General features: G+C 36.1%; 1 protein-coding gene across 6 annotated transcripts in view; it reads right to left on the bottom strand.

Annotated features, from left to right (window-relative positions):
- Window positions 1–20,386, bottom strand: part of VPS54 (VPS54 subunit of GARP complex) — a 96,127-nt gene that overhangs the window by 10,784 nt on the left and 64,957 nt on the right. For 5 of the 6 annotated variants that reach the window (XR_010405662.1, XM_064572430.1, XM_045884901.3 and 2 more), the window contains 8 exons: window positions 15,111–15,240; window positions 14,093–14,274; window positions 13,361–13,473; window positions 9,695–9,758; window positions 8,432–8,537; window positions 7,424–7,511; window positions 6,578–6,699; window positions 6,398–6,478 (listed from right to left, as the gene is read on the bottom strand). Coding sequence is in view for 4 of the 6 variants with exons in the window: in XM_064572430.1 (XP_064428500.1) it covers window positions 6,398–6,478; window positions 6,578–6,699; window positions 7,424–7,511; window positions 8,432–8,537; window positions 9,695–9,758; window positions 13,361–13,473; window positions 14,093–14,274; window positions 15,111–15,240 (886 nt within the window). In the remaining 2 variants the exon portion in view is untranslated. Of the gene's footprint in view, window positions 1–6,397; window positions 6,479–6,577; window positions 6,700–7,423; window positions 7,512–8,077; window positions 8,179–8,431; window positions 8,538–9,694; window positions 9,759–13,360; window positions 13,474–14,092; window positions 14,275–15,110; window positions 15,241–20,386 lie in introns of those variants that run through there. The other variant, XR_010405663.1, reaches the window with a different exon arrangement.

Here is a 20,386-nt window from a genome sequence, read left to right as displayed (position 1 = left end):
TCACTAGCTACCAGTATTGTCCCACTTCCTAAACTGTATGTTCCCAACACTTCTGAATGTCCTCAGGGGACAAAACTGTCTTAGGTGAGAAACACTGCTGTGGGTGAGATCTTCAATACTTCTCACCTGAAAAAACGCAGTCACATTTTAATAAGTCCAGATATGATATGAGGTCAATAAACATTTAATAAAACTGGTACACAGTAAGCTCTGGACGCGTATTTTCTTACGTGTGTATATATGTACATAGGTATATAGGTGTATGAGTGTGTGTATGTATGTATATGAATGTGTATGACTGAAGGAATGTGTCAGATACTATGCTAGCTGGAGTGTACAAAGATGAATCAGAGACAGAGAGCTCTGGGAAGCTGACAGCCTAAAAGCTGGTTGGTATTCCAGAAAGTGGACATGCGTGCTCCAGGAACACGGGTGAAGACGTTTAGGCAATAGCAGAGATGGCTTCCCGAGCAGCACGCCTGGGCTGCTGAGTCTTCAAATGAAAAAAATTAAGTGAAAGTATTCCACACAGAGGACATGCCATACCACCTCAAATCTATTCTACACACTATCTGATAAATCCTACTACAGTGCAATTCTAATCATGGGTTAGTTTAAAAACTTCTGGGTTCTACTTCCATTTAAAATTGAGAAAGCTGTAAGAGAATATTCTACCACCCTCACCACAACAAAAAACTGTAGTAATTTACAAAATCATAACTTTTCTTGAACCCTTCAGAGAACAGAGGTCCCAAGAACCAAGGGAACTAATTCCAAACTCTCCCACTGAGGAGAGATGGGACACGGGAACTGTCTCACTTTGGCAGAGCATAGGAAGAAGAGGTGACCACCACAGAAACAAACAGAAAACAACTAACATTTTAACAAATGCCCAAAGGGCCAAATACAGACTAGTATATGCTTACAGTAAATGAGAGCGCTGGCCACAAGGGGAGTTTGCACGCACAAGTTCTCCTCCATGGGTTTCCAAAAGGTCCTCACAAGCAACACTGGAGTCAGAACTAGAGACCACAGAATCACTCTCAGACAAGCAGGAGGCGAGTGGCCACCACTAGAGAAAAGGAACAAGTGCTGCCCACTTCCTTGCACCCTCCTCTTATATGAAGCAAAACCTAAAGTCACAGACAAAGAGCACTCAATTCTTTCATCCCCAGGGCTGTGAGGAACAGAAACAAAAAATACCTTTAAGCAAAGGATCAAAAACCAATCAAAGGAGAGACTGGCTACCACTGGAGGAGGGGTGGGAACACTGAGAAGGCTTCACATCCGAGGACTCACATTACCTGATTCCAATACTTAGAATAATGCTACAGTAGTTAAGATATTAAGACATGGTATTGGTGTAAAACAGACTTATAGATCAATGGAACAGGAGTCTGAAAATAGACCCACAGGAAAACAGCCAATTTTCAAGGTGCCAATGGAGAAAGGACAGTCTTTTCAACAAAAGGTGCTGGAACTAGCCAGAAAAAAGAACACTGACTCATACTTTGTACTATATACAAAAATCAACTAAAAATGGATCACAGATATACATATAAAACCTGAAACAATAAACCTTTCAGAAGAAAACAATGGGAATTATCTTTGTAACTTGCGTAGGTTTCTTGGGATAGGACATAAGAAGCATGAACAATAAAGAAAAAAAATGACTAACTGGAATTCATCAAAATTTAAAAACTGTTATTTCTATAACACTGTTAAGAAAATGAAAAGTGACAGACTGAGAGAAAATACTTATGGAAACACGTATTTGATAAAGGACTTGTATCTAGAATATATAGAGAACTCTTACAACTCAACAACCCAATTTTTAAAAATTAGCAAAAAGTCTGAACACGCTACCAAAGAAAAGACATGGGTGGAAACTAATATGTGAAAAGATGCTCAACATATAAATTATTATGTAAACTAAAACCACAATCAGATATCACTCCATACAGACCTACTAGAGTACTAACATTAAAAAACAGACATACAATAGAAAGTGCTGGTGAGGATGAAGAGCCCCTAGGACTCTCATATATCACAAGTAGGAAAAAAAAATGGTATACTCACTTTAGAAAAAAATTTGGCAGTTTTTTATAAAGATACCATAAAGTTTTACATTTCTTATATAACCATCAATCTATTCCAAGGTATTTACACAAGAGAAATGGAACATGTACCCACAGATAGATGTGCACGTGAATGTTTATAGCAGCATTATTCATAATAGCCAAAGCCTGGAGACAATCCAAAGGTCTATCCACTGATAAATGGATGAATAAACAAATAGTGATACATCCATACAATGGATACTACTCTATAATAAAAAGGAACAAACCACTAACACATACTATCAATTTCAAAAGCATTATGCTAAATGAAAGGAGCCTGGGACAAGAGACTACATTCTGCATAATTCCAGTTAAAGGACATTCTGGAAAAGGCAAGACTACACAGATGAAAATCAGACCAGTGGCTGTCAAGGTTTTGGATGTGGGGAGAAAACTGACTGCGAAAGTGCCTGAGAGAATGTTTAACAGTGACAGAACTGTTATGTATCTTGATTGTGGTAGTTCTACTACCGCATATGTTAAAGTTATCAAACTATGTATTTAGAAAGGGTAAATTTTACTGAGTGTAAGTTATACCTCATAAGCCTAACTTAAATTGGTTAGCTTTCCACTAGTAGTGAAAACTCTTCACTGTCTTTCCAGCATATCTTCCATTCCTCAGTTCACCCACCCTAATACATTAGCTAAATGGAATAATTTACCTTTGTTGTTATTAACAACAACAGCAAAAACATTAGCAGTCAACATTTACTGGAAACTTGCTATGGTCAGACATATGATAAAAGAAAACCACTCCACATAAATATTATCTCATTAATCCTCACTACAAACTTACAAGGCTCTATTATTTTCCCCATTTAAAGACAAACTAAGGCTTAAGGAGATTTGCCCAAGGGGCTTCAAATGGCTAATCTGGGACAAACATGAACTTAGGTCTACCTGACTACAAAACCCTGACACTAATCCTCCTCCTATGATTCCTACCTACATGCTGTTACCTCAGAGCGTCTCTTCATCTCAACTTCATTTGCCCTAACCATGCCTATCTTTAAAAGCAAAACTTACATGCATGCCTCATCCATAAAGTTTTTCCCAGATCTCCCTCCTTAGCTGGGAACCCACTCTTCCAAAGCATTAAAAGCTCTAATTGCATGAAATTGATTCCTTACTTATGGCTCTTTACATATTCTACCTTCTGTTATAATTATCGATATATTTTTCTTATTAGATATTCAACTATTTGAGGGACAACACTAAAGACTTCTTCACCCTATGTAGCCCAGTTACCTAACACAATTTAACTTCCTGAATGAATGAATAAATGAATGAATAAATGATGGCTGGGACATTAGTTGAGTATAGTAGTATAATTAGATGTTAACGTTTTATTCTTTCTAAGCAATGGTACCATTACTTACTAGCTTTTTAGAATCAGTCTATATTACTGTTATCCTTCTTTCTCCAAATTAAATTTTCAGATTAGAAAATAAAAAGCTAAAATTAAGAGGCTAACCCAAACCAAACACTGTCTGCTATCTTGGCATGAATTAAAAACAGAGCTAAAGTCCTGGGCAACCCATGAAGGCAACTAGGGCAGAGAGTGGCAAACAGAGACTTGTTAAACGAGAGAATGTAATAGGTCAAGGTAACAGGGGAAGTCATCAGTAGAAATATAGTAGTGAAAATACTAAGTTGCAAAAGACTAGGCACATTCTTGAATTAAAAATAATGGGGAGGAGGATATTTAAGGTTTATAAAAGACTTAAGACATATAATAACTAAATGCAGTATGTAAACCATGTAGAAATCTTTGTTCAAACAAGTTATTGAAAAAAACATTTTGGGACAATTGATAAATTTTAAATAGGAATAAATATTAGATGATATTAAGGAATTATTGTTAATTTTGTTAGGTGTGATATGGTAGCATGAATATATAAGAAAGTTGTCAGTTTTTAGAAATACATAACTGAATTATTCAGGGATGAAATATCATAATGCCTCGCATTTATTATAAAATATTTTATGGGGTGCCAGGGTGGCTCAGTAGGCTAGGCATTCAACTCTTGGGGATTTTGGCTCAGGTCATGATCTCGGGGTTGTGAGATCGAGCCCTGCATCCAGCTCCGTGCACAGAGGGGAGAGTCTGCTTGAGATTCTCTCCCTCTGCCCCTCTCCACCCTGCCCTGCTCGTGCTCTCTTTCTAAAATAAATAAATCTTTAAAAAAAAATTTTTTTAAATAGTTTAGCAAAAAAAAGCAAAATGTGACTGTTATATATAGGTGATAAATATATGGAAAGCTCATTAAATAATTCTCTTTTTCTTTACCAAAAAAAAGAATAAAATAAACTGTTACAGGAAAAAGCCTAGCCACAGTCCCAATTTTTGGTAAAACAAACAAACAAAACAAAACAAAAACACAGAATAAATCAGGGATTTAAGAGTACTGGCACTACTTTGGTTTTGCTTCATTATATTCCACAGCTTATTACCAGTTCCACTATTTAACATTTACCTTATTCTACACTGTTAGGTGTTTACAGTCCTCTGCCTTGTTAGATGGTAAACTTATTTTCTTAAAAAATTAATTAATTTTCTCCAAATATTTATTTAAATTCCATTAGTTTACATACCTCTTAGCCTCTTAGGTGTAGAATTTAGTGATTTATCACTTACATACAACACCCGGTGCTCATCACAACAAGTGCCCTCCTAATCCCCATCACCCATTTAACCCATCCCCCACCCACCTCCCCTCCTGTAATAGATGGTAAACTTCTTTAGAGTAGTCACAGTATGTTATTTATTAACTTTTGGTAGACAGAAGAATGCCATGTATCAAAAAGGAAAACTGATGAAACAGTATGCTTTTCAATTTAGTATTTGTACTAAATACTAAAGCTTTTCAATTTAGTATTTGTACTAAATACTAAAGTTTAGTATTAGTTTGTACTTGGCAACCATAAAGAAAACAGAGAATTCCTAAACAATCATTTTTCTCCATACAAAACTAGAAACTAATTTAACAGGTACAGCATAATATAGGTATGTCTGCACATACCTATAAATTCCTTAAGCTTCTTAAGGGCATAAAATATCTATGTTATTTATCAACTACACCCGACATTCTCAAAGTGTGGTCTGGGGACACCTGGGAGTCAGAGACTCTTTGTGGGAATCTGTGAAGTAAAAACCATTTTCATAATAATATTAAAATGTTATTAACTTTTCACTCTCATTTTCTCATGTTTGAAGAGTGGGGATTTTTAGATGACTTGGAACAATGTCATCGTTCTGACAGCCAATGGAATGTGTGTTTGTGTACTCTTGTGTTTTAAATTTCTCTTAGTTTTAATTTCTAATATGGTACTTACTGATAGGTACAATTTGCATAAATAAAAGTTCTTTGGGGTCTGCGATTATTTTTAAGAGTGTAAAGAGGTCCTCTGACCAAAACATTTGAGAACTATTAAACAAATGCAATCTTATTTTCCAAGGACTTTCCCTCATTGTCACCTTCAAATGTACAAGCACACATCTATACCTGTGAATGGGCACTGCTTTACCTTGCACTTTTATGATTTTCACGTGCTTGCTGCTCCTGCCATCTCAGAATCCTGAAGAATGCAAGTGGCAGAAAAGCATACCAAAGTGCCTAGTTTGATGATTACCCTAAATATACTCTCAGGCATGTACATATAGCCTTCAAAATTCCAATGTCTGCTTTCTCCCTAAGACAGGTGTTGAACTTAGGGAATGAAAAAAGTAAGAGGGCAAAAGTGACTAGGCCTGGTTAAGTGACATTTTTCTAAAGATACCCTCCAGTATAATAGAGGATTCACTGGAAACCATTGCTTCTTTTAATGACCCATTCGGAATGGGAAGCAAACAAGAAACAGATACTGAAATTGATTATCTATACGGGAAATAATAGAGCACCTCAGACTCTGCCATTTCAGTCTGGAAAATAAAGAACGTATCTTACCACAAATAATTTATCTACTTTTTTCTCTATTTTGATCTTTGTTCTCTCAATTCTGTCTCTGGATGACTTTCAGACTAAAACCTAGTTTGAAGAAGGCACATATTTGTCAATGCAGCTAATATAAAATTACTTCTGCATAGGGTTTCTATCATTCTTAAAATAACCTCCCTCCTGCCCCCTTCCAGCCTCTTTGGATATAATTATCCATTATTTGGGCAATCTGAACATTTTACTGAGTTTTTCTAAACCCTGAAGAATTTGACTGGTTAGACAACTGTGAAAAGGCACAATGCCTTTAAACAATGCCTAATAATTTCCATAAATCATTACCTTAGATAACAACTTGTCAAATAAGCTATCCATTATCGCTACAAGCTTAGCTGATATTTCAGCTATGTGGTCATGGTAGTCCTGTAACGAGAAAGAACATTATATTTTAAAGTCCCTGGGACACACCTAAAAAATACTTAACAATTATGAAACTCTAGTAGGAAATATAAGGAAAAGTACCTTAGTGATATGATCAAAATGCCTAAGCATGCTATATTGCTTAGGCTGCAGTCGAGCTTCAAAATGAGCCCTGATCACAGGAATGTAGTGCACAATTAACTGCAAACAACGTGAAGAAAGAGCTGAAGAACAAAAAACACTATTAGTTGCATTTAATTAAATATCAAATTAAATAAAAAATGTCAATTAGTTTCATACAGTTTGTTTCATCAATGAAGAACACACTGGCAGAAATCAACATTATTTCACTTCGTTTAAGAAAATGATTTGGGGAGTGCCTGGGTGGCTCAGTCAGTTGGGCATCTGACTTGGTTTTGGCTCAGGTCATGATCTCATGGACATGGGACTGAGCCCCACATTGGGCTCCGTGCCCAGTGCAGTCTACTTCAGATTCTTTCTCTCTCTCTCCCCCTCTGCCCCTTCCCGCTTGCGTGCTGTCTCTCAAATAAATAAAAATCTTTAAAAAAAACTGACTCGGTAATGAATAATGTAGTGAACATGCTGCTCTTCCCAATGAACTCAAGTTGTTAGTATTACTAACCTGAGGAAGCTAATGGGACAACTGATTCTCTTCTAACATTCAGATACCTCATACGTATTACATCTTAACATTTTCTATAGTGGTGCAACTTCCAAATAACTTATATATGTTAGGGTGGAAATTCTTCGTAACATTTCCCCAGAAGTTAATTTTTCAGTTATGGTAATACACAGAAGAGTGAAGCAGCATTTGCTACTTTTAGAGCCTTTAATTAGAGTCATAAAAATATCAGGTATAATGAAAACATAAGTATGGCGACCTCACTGTAAAACCTCAGCATGTGAATTAAAATCAAGAATCCATACCCAAATTTTTTGTAGTTATTGTTTTTAGTCCAACAACTTGCAGTGCACCAGCTCCAAGAACTAACTGGCAACTTCTTGAATTGAAGTACTAACAAAGGAAGGAGAAAAAAAAGCCCAACAATTTATTAAAAACTATTTTATATATGCTGGCCATGTGTCTACAGTTCTAAAAATACACTCCTCTTTCCTCTCATTCAAGGACCAAATGAATTTTCTAGTAGGAGCAATTAGGATCTATTTATGTAATGGCAAAAAAAGGGGAAGGATGATGTTAATATTTATTGTCTGCTAGGAAAAAAGTAAAATTCTAAAAAACAATTGTTCAGAAACTAATCTTTAATCTGCATTCATAAAACTAGTTCAGTTTCACTGAAACTAACAATACACTATATGTTAATTACACTTAAATTAAAAAAACTAGTTCAGTTTCAGTCATTCTTACTGGAGGGTTCTATTGTCAAAAGGGTAACAAAATCTTTCTGGACTAAAATATGACAACTCCATTTGGGAGCAGAATTAACTGATTAGACATTTGGAGCCTTTATGCTAGCAGTTAAAAATATCTGTTAAAATGAAATGGCTGAATAAGATTATCACCACATTTTCATTTTACATCAATGGTTCTGAAAGAATGATTTAAGAAAAATCTCTAACCTTAGTGAGATGAATTTTGTAAAGTTCAGTGAATTCCTTCCATGCACATTTGAAACCAGTCCAGGTTTTTTGACCTAAGTGGCCTCAGTCATGTTCAGCACCTAACGAACAAATCATCTCCTGTCTCCAATGTCATTAACAACTCTATGGGTATAATGAGGAATCACTAAAAGTGAGAAGGAAGCAGGTGGCCTTCTTCCAGTAACACGTTGTGATTCAACCACAATCAAATGTCACAAAATTAATGTCTTAAAGGTAACTTAACCTTGAAATGTCTTAGTTTGAAGATTAGTCATACCCTAATGAATTACTTCTTTCAACTATTTTTCCATCACAGAGTGAAATCATACACACCTTCAATAAATCTGACAGACGAGTAAGCATGTCAGTAGTAACAGATGGGATATTGTCCACACACTGGCAATATTCAAGGATAATTCTTATCAACAGCAATACAGTTCTGTAAGAAAAGATGACCCAACAAGAAGTCAAGACAAGAAACTGATCTTGGTAACTGTGAAATTATGTGTTTTACCTGTAAATGCAGCAGAGTAGGGACTAAGGTGAGGCAAGACAGATTCCTCAGGTGCAAAATGAAGGAGGCACTCATTTTCAGGGTCATGCAACTACAGGATCAGCACTTGCATGGCACTGAGAAAGAGTATTTCCTTAAGTTTTGTGCTTTGGCATATCACTCTCTGTGTGACACTGCTATTAAGCAGGTATCCTGGGGTGTGGAGTCTGCTTGGGATTCTCTCTCTCCCTCCCTTTCTGCCCCTCCCTCCCTAAAAAATATATATATAAGGCAGGTATCCCATTCCTTAGCCAATTCAAAAACACTGACAAAAAGCCTCCCCAGTGTTTCTGATTATATAGTAGGTGCTCAATCGTAACTGTTGAATTAATGACGGGAACCTAGTCTTGATTTTCTTAGTGAGATGAAAGAGAAACTGTGGCTTTAAAGAACAATGGTATCTCCTAAAAAGTTTTTTGGTAAGTCACAAGGTTCTCCTACGATGAGAAAGTTACCAGCTCATTAGCTGAACATGTCATAAATTGAAAAGAAACACTACTGGGAGGTTAAATAAGACTGAGATTAAGGTGAATAAAGCCATTCATTATGGGACATCCAAGTTCAATGAGATGCTCAGAAATGAGTGATTCATGTAAAATAATGTTTTGTAAAAGTCTGCAGGATATCAGGAAGTAGTGATTCAAGAAAGTAAGTGTCTAGCCTCTGTAACAGCTTAATTGTCAGACCATATGTTATGGTCCATGCATACGTCTAGTGTCTGCTTTACTGGGTAGTGGCTCACTGTTTATCTTTTGTAATCTTCTCTCAGAAGATAAAATATTCTCCTCTTAGCCAGGGAGTTGAGTTTTTTGGGAGTGGTCTTTTGCCTGAAGAGCCAGAAAACCAGAAAGCCAGATAGCCAGAGGGTGACTAATGCCATCAAGCAAGAATAACAAGATAAAGGGTAGTTAAGGAAAGAAATCATAATTATTTGTAAGATTTAAAATCGTTAATCTAAAATTTCCAAGTCCTATCAAGGGGGAACTAGGAGACCTCTGGCTTAAATAACTGACTCAACTAATAAAGAAAAATGTGTCACTCACCCAACGACAGCATACTGTTGTCCCTCGACAATAAGAACTTCAGCTGGTTTCCTTTCTTCCGTAGCTAGAGAGTAAAGCAGATAACCAAGAGAGACATAGGAACAAGATGAAACAAATTATTAGAGGAAAAAATTTAAACTAGGAAAAAACTGAAAAAGATTTTAGGGCCCAATTTAGGTCCTGGTAGGGCCTGAAACTACCTTATTTCTGAAAACAAAGATCTACTTCTTGGGAAGCAATTTGGAACAGAATGAAGTATACTGGGTTTGGAGTCAGAAATTTGGATTTGAGTTCCAGTATCTATCACCTCAGTGTTGTTGTTAATGACAGAGATCATGACTACAAACTGCCTATCCTAGGTCTGGCACATGGTAGGTGATCAGTTAGTAGTAAAGGAAAAAAATATTAGTTTGGAAAGGCAGAACTAGAATTTCAACTGGTGGTGATTATGATAATTCCTAGAATACAAGCTAATTCCTATATTCAATGGAGAGATTATATATTTTACATTTATACATTATATATATATATTTTTTAAAGATTTTATTATTTATTTGACAGAGAGAGCACAAGTAGGCAGAGCGTCAGGCAGAGGAAGAAGCAGGCTCCCCACTGAGCAGGGATCCTGGGATCATGACCTCAGCTGAAGGCCGACGCTTAACCGACTGAGCCACCCAGGCGCCCCTATACATAATATATTTTTAATTTTCAAGATTTTAATCCAGAAATTATTTTATTTTCAGCATGTGTATTTATCATTATAAAAGAAAATTCAGCATGCTGAAGTAAAAAGAACAGTAGACTGGATTACTGTCCTGAATCATCTAAATCAATTAGATTATCATGGGCAAGTCATCATGCTTCCTTAAGCTTCAAGTCCCTTTGCCTTGACATTAAATATCTACTTCATTTCTTATTTATTTATTTATTTGTTATCTTAATCACCATACATTACATCATTAGTTTTTGATGTAGCGTTCCATGATTCATTGTTTGCGTATAACACCCAGTGCTCCATGCAGTACGTGCCCTCTTTAATACCCATCACCAGACTACTTCCTCATTTCTATCAAGGAAAGAAATTCAGTGTGATACAATTTCTAAACACAACTCATTCTGCATGTCAGATTAAATTTTTGAGGACAGGGATTGTGTCTTAATCAGTTCTCCACATCACAGAGAGAATCAGCAGAGAATAGTAGTGTAGAGAAAGGATCCTAAAGTCAGTCTGCCTGAATTTGGAGCTCCCCTCTACCACTTCCTAGCTCTGTAACCTCAGGCAAATTGCCTAATCTTTTTGTGTCTCAGTTTCCGTATTTGTTAAATAGGAATACTAACGGTATCTAGTTCATGGCCCTATAAATGGGGTAACAATGTAAAGTGCTTAGAACAAACTATCCATCATCAAGTAAGCATTCAATTAATACTAATTGCTATCCATTAACCGTCATTTCCCCATGCCTAGCCAAGCAGCTAGTAACTCATTAATGGATGGTGGATGCATGAATAATAACCAAAGATCCTTAACTTGGTAAGAACTAGTAAAATGTTAATGGACTTCTAATAGCATGTACTTTCTTCTCACTCAGAGGGGAAAAAAAAAAAGACTGGGACAGAAGTAGGGTGTATAAAAGAAACCTCTTATTGTCAGTATCCTCCAAAAAGAAAGTGAAAATAGTTCACTTTGCAAAAACAAAAACAAACAAAAAACAGTTAATTCAATCACTCTATATTTATCATTTTAATTAAAAAATTGTTATGTTTGCATGACAGTGGATTATAAGACTCTGAGCTGTTCAGGGACAGAAAACATGTCATAATCATCTAGCACAGCACCTCACAAAGTGGGAAGTCATCAAATATAGCCTGAAAGAGTAAATGAGAAATAAATCTTAATAATTTTAAACTTGTGATTTAAAATAATCAGTTTTATTTTTCTTTCAATCTTTGCTACTTAAATACTTTTGCTTTGCTAATATAATCAATCAAAAGATTGTGACCACCACCCAACACTGTCACCTACTAAAAAATGGTCACAAGGCAACAGAAATCTACTTAATTCATTCAATTCTTCTCTCTGCCCTATATGAATTCATCTATTTCACACCTGTCCTTAACCCCTCCTCTCTTGTCACCGTGTTAGAAGAGATAGCCCTTCATCTCAACTCTGGACTTAATTCCAGGGGCCCTGCCTCACAATCAGTCCATGTCACTCCTCTCTTTAATCTTTTTCCTCTTTCTGTTAAACATAAAAACATAATTCAGTTTCTCCTACCTTAAAACTTTCTCTCAATTCCTTGAGTGGATTAAAGTAATAATCTAATTATTCTCTTAGGTTTCTAGTGCTACTTCATCACTCACTTTCCCTTCACAACCAAACTTGTCGAAAAAGGAGGCTACATTTGTTTACCAGTCCTCATCTTTCAAGTTACTTAGTACTAAACTATAATATGACTCTGTCACTCTGCTGAATTACTAGGATTGCAAATAATCTCCTACATGTCAAACTAGTGGTCACTATTTGAATTTTACTCAGTCTTTCCCTTGTAGTGCAGTTGCATTTTGTGTAAATATGAAATACACAATTTAAAAATATTTCTATGTAAAAATTTTAAACTTTTATTAAATGCATAAAATTTGAAAATGCATCTGCCTCCTCCATTAAAAATATTTGATAATCGGGGAGCCTGGCTGGCTCAGTCAGTAGAGCATGTGCCTCTTGATCTCAGGGTCATGAGTTCAAGCCCCATGTTGGGCATGGAGTCTCCTTAAAATAAAAAACTTTCAAAAAATGATTTGACAATCTTATAATTTCAAATCTGGTTTTACAGGGTAAGTTGTACGTAAGTTTACCTTATTATCACATGACAGCTCCAATTTAACTGGCATACAAAAGTATCTTCCAGCCACTGCATTTCTTTCATATGAAACCCAAGACATATTTGATACCAGTAACAATTCTCTTCTTGAAACTAATTTTTTTACTTCTATGTTCTTCTGGATTTCCTCCTACCTCTCTGGCACTTCCTTCTGAGTCTCCTTTATAGTCTTCTTTTTCTAGAGTTCTTCACATTTTGGTTTTCTCTATCATATCACTACTGCATTACTTGTGATTGCTAATCCATTTTTTTTATTAGACTTAGCCCTTTTAAAGGAGTATTATAACTGTTATCTCTGTCTCAATATCTGACACATAGTAGAAGCTTACTAGTGTTCAGTAAATGAATACATGTCTTTAAACAACATGGTACAGTGAACAAAGCCATGAAATTATATAAAGCCAGTTTCAAATCTCAGCTCATCATTTGTACAAAATTCCTTAATCCTTGGAAGTTTTATGCCTCTTCACTGTTAAAACAAGGTTAACAATAGCATCTTCATCATAAATTGTTGTGCAGATAAACTGGAATAATGCATGTAAAAGCACCTGACCCAGTATGTGGCATATAGTTAACCTTCAATAAATATCTGAAATTATTACAAATTACCACAGATAACTTTTCCAGTCAATTACTTACTAACTAAGCTGGCATTTTTTTTTTTTTTTTTTTTTTTTTAGTTCTAGGCTTTTCAAGAGGCATTGTCAATTAAAGAAATGTTAAGCATTCCTATAAAATGAATAAACAGTATAAAACCGGAAGAAAGTATGTGAAAGAATACACATACCCCCTGATTTTTTTTCAGGTAAAGCAATCTTTCCATCTGATATAGAATCAACAAGATCCTGAAATTCTGCAGGAACATCAGCTTGCTTCCAGCGCTCATTATCTAAGAGGAGGCTATTCAAAAGGGAGGGAAAAAGGGAAGATAAGCTTTAACAATATTTCAACACCATCTTCTTTGGTTGAAAAGAAAAGGAAGAGCTGAGTGAGTATGTAAGACTTTTCTTGTCATCTTTTAGTAATAATAAAGACACTACATGTATCTTAGTTAAATTCAAGTAGACCTCATGTAATACAAGGCATTGTCTTTTTACACAGTAATGGCCACTAGCTGTTGTTAGTACTAAGATTTTTAAAATAAATGTACACCTTAATAAATTGAAATCCTTCGTAATTTAATAATAATTCGGTATGAGTACTTCCAGAAAATATTTTTCTTTTTGTATTTCTTAGCCTAACCAAGAAGAGTAGTGAAACATTAATTAACCTCATGTTGAGTGGAAAAGGAAAAGCCAATCTATTGAGGATCTTCCTGATAAGTACTTTAATGAAAATAAATATTCTAACTCCACTTTGAAAAGCCAAGAAACTGATTTTAATTCCACAATCTGCCTTTAACGAAAAAGAAAAAAGTTTTTCCGGGGTTCTGGTGAGCTAATCAATTAAATATAATCATGTTTTGTAAAAAAAAAAAGGGGAAAAAACTAAAGAACAGAAATGAACATGGTAATGATACCTGAGCTTAGTTTTCCTCTCTTCATGAAACCTGTTTACAAATTTATTAGCTTGGCTCTGAAGTGCTCCAAGTAATGACATACTTTTTCTCCCACAGATGTGTTCAGTATCTAAAATGAATGTTTCCATTAATCTAGAAAGTGTTATGAATTCCGTGGAATTTAGCTTCTCAAGAAAACCATCCTAAATTTTAAAGATAACACAAAAATCATGACAGAGAATTAGATGTAACACCAAATACAAATAATCTATAAAACCAACCTCATTTAACATATGTTAATTATATTATTTTAATAATATATATTAATTCATAAATATCACCTTAAAATCATTTTTTTTAAAGATTTTATTTATTTATTTGACAGAGAGAGCACAAGAAGGGGAAGCAGCAGGCAGAGGGAGAGAGAGAAGCAGGCTTCCCACTGAGCAGGGAGCCTGACGCAGGGCTCAATCCCAGGACCCTGGGATCATGAGCTGAGCCAAAGGCAGCCACTTAACAACTGAGCCACCCAGGCGCCCTCACCTTAAAATCATTTTTAATGAAGTTTCTCAATACTTCAGTCCCAGGAATTGAACATAAAAAGCTTAAAATGTCTAAATTTTACACTGACCCCTTTATATTATAGTAGCTCAAATAAATTCAGGTCATACTATAAAATTTTCATACTCTTGGATTTCAACTATTTTTATTAATATGGTGGCTAATTATATACACATATATGTATACATATACATATGAAATAGCATATTAACTTCAAATTAATTATTAAGGCATTAAATCTCAAAATTATTCTTTCAATCATTTTTTTAAAGAATAATAAATTTTCCTATTTCTTTTATTTGGATTATTTTACATTTCAACATCTTCCTAATAGGCCACATCAGTACCACTAACCTTATTAAGTATTAAAAATATATGCATTATGGGGAACATAGGGATATAAGCAAGTATATGATTCTAGATCTTCATAATAATTATACTATGTATGAAGTATCTAAAACTTTATCAAACAACTAACCTTTGCTCTTGACATGAGAAATTTGACAGCTCGATCATGGCATATATCTGAGGCACTATATAATAACTCCTGGATATTATTTGCCAGTTTTTCTAGCTCTAAATCAGTTAATTTCATGTCTTCATTGACCCTGAAAATGATAAAAAGAGATTAAGTCAGGGAAAATCGTGAGTATATTGTCCTTGACAGGTAGCATACCAATAAAAAACAAAAAGCTATAAAATTCACATCTGATGAAAAATTCTGTGATGTATCAAACACTTTTTTTGTGTGTGGTGAAGCATCACTTAAACAAGCTCAGTTAATACAAATATTTTACCCTAATCTTATATAAAAATAATTTTCTCCCTCTGCTGTAGTATTTTCTGTAGTTATTTCAGACTCTGATCAGAAATTCTGCAAAAACTACAGCAAAAAAAAAAAAAAAAAAATTCCAGGAAGGTACAAGGTGGTAGGTGTGGCACACTGTGCATAGGTGCCTAGGATGACACACGGGAAGGGAGAGCAATGAAGGGATGTTATTTAATGCAAATAGGCACTCTTTTTTTTTACTTAGAATTTTGAACGATAGTTGATATTCAGTTCAACTGAATGAACTAATATTTCCTAAGCATTTATTATGTGTAAGTGCTAGGTACTGGAGGGGACACAATAGATTGCTGTCCTCAAGCAACAGTTCTGCGGGAGCTGGTATCGAAATAGCACTGGACTCTTTATATAGAAGTAAATATGAGTTCAGAAAAATAATCATATGGAAAAACAGAAAACAGACTCATACTACTATACACAAAAGTCCATTCCAGATGGCTTGTAGATCTAAATGTGATGAGGGTAGCAACAAGGCTTCTAGAAGATAACATAAGAGAATATCATCAAGGCCTTAGGGCAGAGAAAGATTTCTTCAATAGGACAAAAAAAAAAAAAAAAGCCCAAACCATAAAGGAAAAGAATGAACCATAGGATTATATTAAAATTAGGAACTTTTGTTCATCAAAGACCCCAATAAGAATAGGAGAAGATATTTATAATCTGGACAACCAACAATAGGCTTGTGTTGAGACTACATAAAGAACTCCCATAAATCAACAAGAAAATACAAACCAATAGAAAAGTGCACAAAGAACTTGAATAGGCTCTTCACAGAAGAGGATATCCAAACAGTCAATCAATATATGAAAAGTGATCTCTTACCAATCATCAGGGAAATAAAAATTAAAACTAATATACCTGCAACATACCCACCAGAATGCCTAACATATAAAAGATTGACAATACGAAGACTGAATGAAGACATGGAGTGCCAGGAACTCTGTTACATTGCTGATGGATTGTAAATGAGTACAACCCCTTTGGGAAATTTTTTGTCATTAGCTAAACTGACTATTCACATACCTTATTCATTCTTAGGTATATATTCAACAGAAATGCTTATAACCTGTGCACCAAAGACACTTAGAAGAATGTTCACAACAATCAAAATGGAAATAACCCAAATTTAATTTATAGTAGGAATATTTTGTACACAAATAAAAATAAACTACTGCTATATGTAACAACTTAGAAGAATATCACAAACATAGTAATACTGAGTGAGAGAGAATTGAGACAAAAGAACATGATTCCCTTTATGATTTCATTTGTATAAAGTTTAAAAACAAGAAAAACCAACCATTTTCATGGTTTCCTTTGGGAAAGAGTGAAAACATAGTCACAAAAGGGCCTTCTAGAGAGCTGGTAATGCTCTATTTCTTAATTTGGATGATGATTACACCAGCATAGTCACTTTATGGTAATTGAGGTGAACACATATAACTGATGTATTGGCTTCTATGTACATTATACTCCAGTTAAAAAGTTAAAATAAAAGGGGGGTAGAGAAAGATGGCAGAGGAGTAGGAGACCTGGATTTCGCCTGGTTCCAGGAATTCAGCTGGATAGGGATCAAACCATTCTGAACACCTACTAACTCAACAGGAAATCGAAGAAAAGAATAGCAACAACTCTCTGAACAGAAAAGCAACCACTTTCTGGAAGGTAGGACGTGTGGAGAAGTGAACCCGAGGCGATATTCAGGAGGATAGACAGCGGGGGAGGGGGCCTCCGACTGCCACTTCTAGCAAATGATAGAGCAGCAGAGCACAAAATCGGTACTTTTAGAAGTTGGCTCCACTGAGGGACATCACTCCAGTGGCTAAGCGGGGGGTGGAACCCTCGCGGGACAGTGTGGTCTCAGGACCCTTGGGGTCACAGAAAGACGGGGGGTGCCTGAGTGCAGCAGAGCTCCCACCTATTGGAGCAGGGAAGCCGGCTGCAGAGACGGAGCAGAGGAGTGGGCTCTCAGCTCAGGGTTACCATAAACCGGGATCCATGGCAGTTGGACCACTGCTCCTCCAGCAGGGACCCAACAAGTGGCAGATCTGGGGAGACTCACCTTCCTCCCCTGGGAGGAGCGGCACGGGAGCGCACCGCAGGGATCTGCTGGGTTTGGAGACTCCACACAGGGTCGTACGCCAGAGATAGAAATGCTCGCTCACAGGCCGGGTGAGCACGGAGTGCGGTGGAGACCGGGGAGATGGGAGTGATTGACTGCTTTTCTCTGGGGGCGCACTGAGGAGTAGGGCCCCAAGTTCTCGGCTCCTCTGGGGCAGAGACTAGGAGGCCGCCATTTTCACTCTCATCCTCCAAAGCCGCACGGAAAGCTTGCAGGGAACAAAAGCTCCTGAGAGCAAACCCAAGCAGATTACTTAGCCTGGACCGGCAAGGGCAGGGCACTTCCGCATCCGGCAAAGACATCTGGGAACCACGGCAACAGGCCCCTCCCCAAGAAGATCAGCGAGAACAGCCAGCCAAGACCAAGTTTACCGATCAATGAGAACGGCAGAACTCCAGAGCTAGGAGAATACTGCACATAGAATTCATGGCTTTTTTCCCATGATTCTTTAGTCTTTCAAAGTTAATTTTTTTTAATGGTTTTTTTTTTTTAATTTTTCTTTTTCCCTCTTTCAACCAACATCTTATCAATCCCTTTTTTATAAAACATTTTTATTTTTCATTTTTAGAGTCATATTCTATCCCTTCATAGTAGTTACCCTTATTTTTGGCATATATATATAAGTTGTTTTCTCTTTAAAATTTTGAGATACAGTTTCTTATAACACATCAAAATACACCCTAAATCCCTAGTGTATGGCTTTGTTCTAGTCTCCTGACTGATCAAATTCTCTCCTTTTTTTTTTTAAATCCTCTTCTTTTTTCAAACAACTTATCAATTCCTTTTATAAAATCTTCTATGATTTTCATCTTTACAGTCATATTCCATCCCTTCATCGTATTAACCCTTATTTTTGTACATATATATTTCTTTCTTTAAAATTTTGGGAGGCACTTTCTTCTAAAAGACCAAAATACACCCAAAATCTAGTGTGTGGCACTGATCTATGCACCAGCCTGATCATATTTGATCATATTCTGGTTTTTTTGTTTTGTTCTGTTTTTGTTTTTATCTTTTTCTTTCTTTCCCTTTCTTTTCCCCTGGTTTCAGGTCTTTTCTGATTTGTTTAGAGTATATTTTCTGGGGACGCTGTTACCCTGTTAGCATTTTGTTCTCTCATTCATCTATTCTCCTCTGGACAAAATGACAAGATGGAAAAAAACACCTCAACAAAAAGAACAAGAAGCAGTACCGAATGCCAGGGACCTACTCAATACGGACATTAGTACGATGTCAGAACTTGAGTTCAGAATGATGATTTTAAAGATACTAGCTGGGATTGAAAAAAGCATGGAAGTTATTAGAGAAACCCTTTCTGGAGAAATAAAAGAACTAAAATCTAACCAAGTCGAAATCAAAAAGGCTATTAATGAGGTACAATCAAAAATGGGGGCTCTAACTGCTAGGATAACTGAGGAAGAAGAGAGAATTAGTGATACAGAACACCAAATGATGGAAAATAAAGAAGCTGAGAAAAAGAGAGATAAACAACTACTGGATCACGAGGGCAGAATTCGAGAGAGAAGCGATACCGTAAGACGAAACAACATTAGAATAACTGGGATCCCAAAAGAAGAAGAAAGAGAGAGATGGGCAGAAGGTATATTGAAGCAAATTATAGCAGAGAACTTCCCTAATTTGGGGAAGGAAAACAGGCATCAAAATCCAGGAGGCACAGAGAACCCCTCTCAAAATCAATAAAAATAGGTCAACTCCCCAACATCTAATAGTAAAACTTAGGAGTCTCAGAGACAAAGAGAAAATCCTGAAAGCAGCTCAGGAGAAGAGATATGTAACCTACAATGGTAGAAACATTAGATTGGCAACAGACTATCCACAGAGACCTGGCAGGCCAGAAAGGACTGGCAGGATAACTTCAGAGCACTAAATGAGAAAAATATGCAGCCAAGAATACTATATCCAGCTAGGCTGTCATTGAAAATAGAAGGAGAGATAAAAGGCTTCCAGGACAAACAAAAACTAAAGGAATTTGCAAACACGAAACCAGCCCTACAAGAAATCTTGAAAGGGGTCCTCTAAGCAAAGAGACAGCCTAAAAGCAATATAGACCAGAAAGGAACACAGACAATATACGGTAACAGTCACCTTACAGGCAATATAATGGCACTAAATTCATGTCTTTCAATAGTTACCCTGAATGTAAATGGGCTAAATGCCCCAATCAAAAGACACACGCTATCAGATTGGATAAAAAAACAACACCCATCGATATGCTGTCTGCAAGAGACTCATTTTAGACCCAAAGACACCCCCAGGTTGAAAGTGAAAAAACCATTTACCATGCTAATGGACACCAAAAGAAAGCTGGGGTGGCAATCCTCGTATCAGACAAGTTAGATTTTAAATCAAAGACTGTAATAAGAGATGGAGAAGAACACTGTATCATACTTAAAGGGTCTATCCAACAAGAAGATCTAACAATTGTAAATATCTATGCCCCTAACATGGGAGCAGCCAATTATATAAAGCAATTAATACAAAAGCAAAGAAACACATCGACAACAATACAATAGTGGGGGACTTTAACACGCCCCTCACTGAAATGCACAGATCATCTAAGCAAAAGATCAACAAGGAAATAAAGACTTTAAATGACATACTGGACCAAATGGACTTCACAGATATATTCAGAACATTCCATGACAAAGCAACAGAATACACATTCTTCTCTAGTGCCCATGGAACATTCTCCAGAATAGACCATATCCTAGGTCACAAATCAGGTCTCAACCAGTACCAAAAGACTGGGATCATTCCCTGCCTA

This window comes from Mirounga angustirostris, unplaced genomic scaffold (assembly GCF_029215605.1).
Source record: "Mirounga angustirostris isolate CCGP_5_RB_7025 unplaced genomic scaffold, mMirAng1.0.hap1 SCAF_10, whole genome shotgun sequence".
In the NCBI taxonomy this organism is placed as follows: Eukaryota; Metazoa; Chordata; class Mammalia; order Carnivora; family Phocidae; genus Mirounga; species Mirounga angustirostris.
The sequence above is the reverse complement of the archived record's forward strand: the minus strand, read 5'-3'. Positions and strand labels throughout refer to the sequence as shown.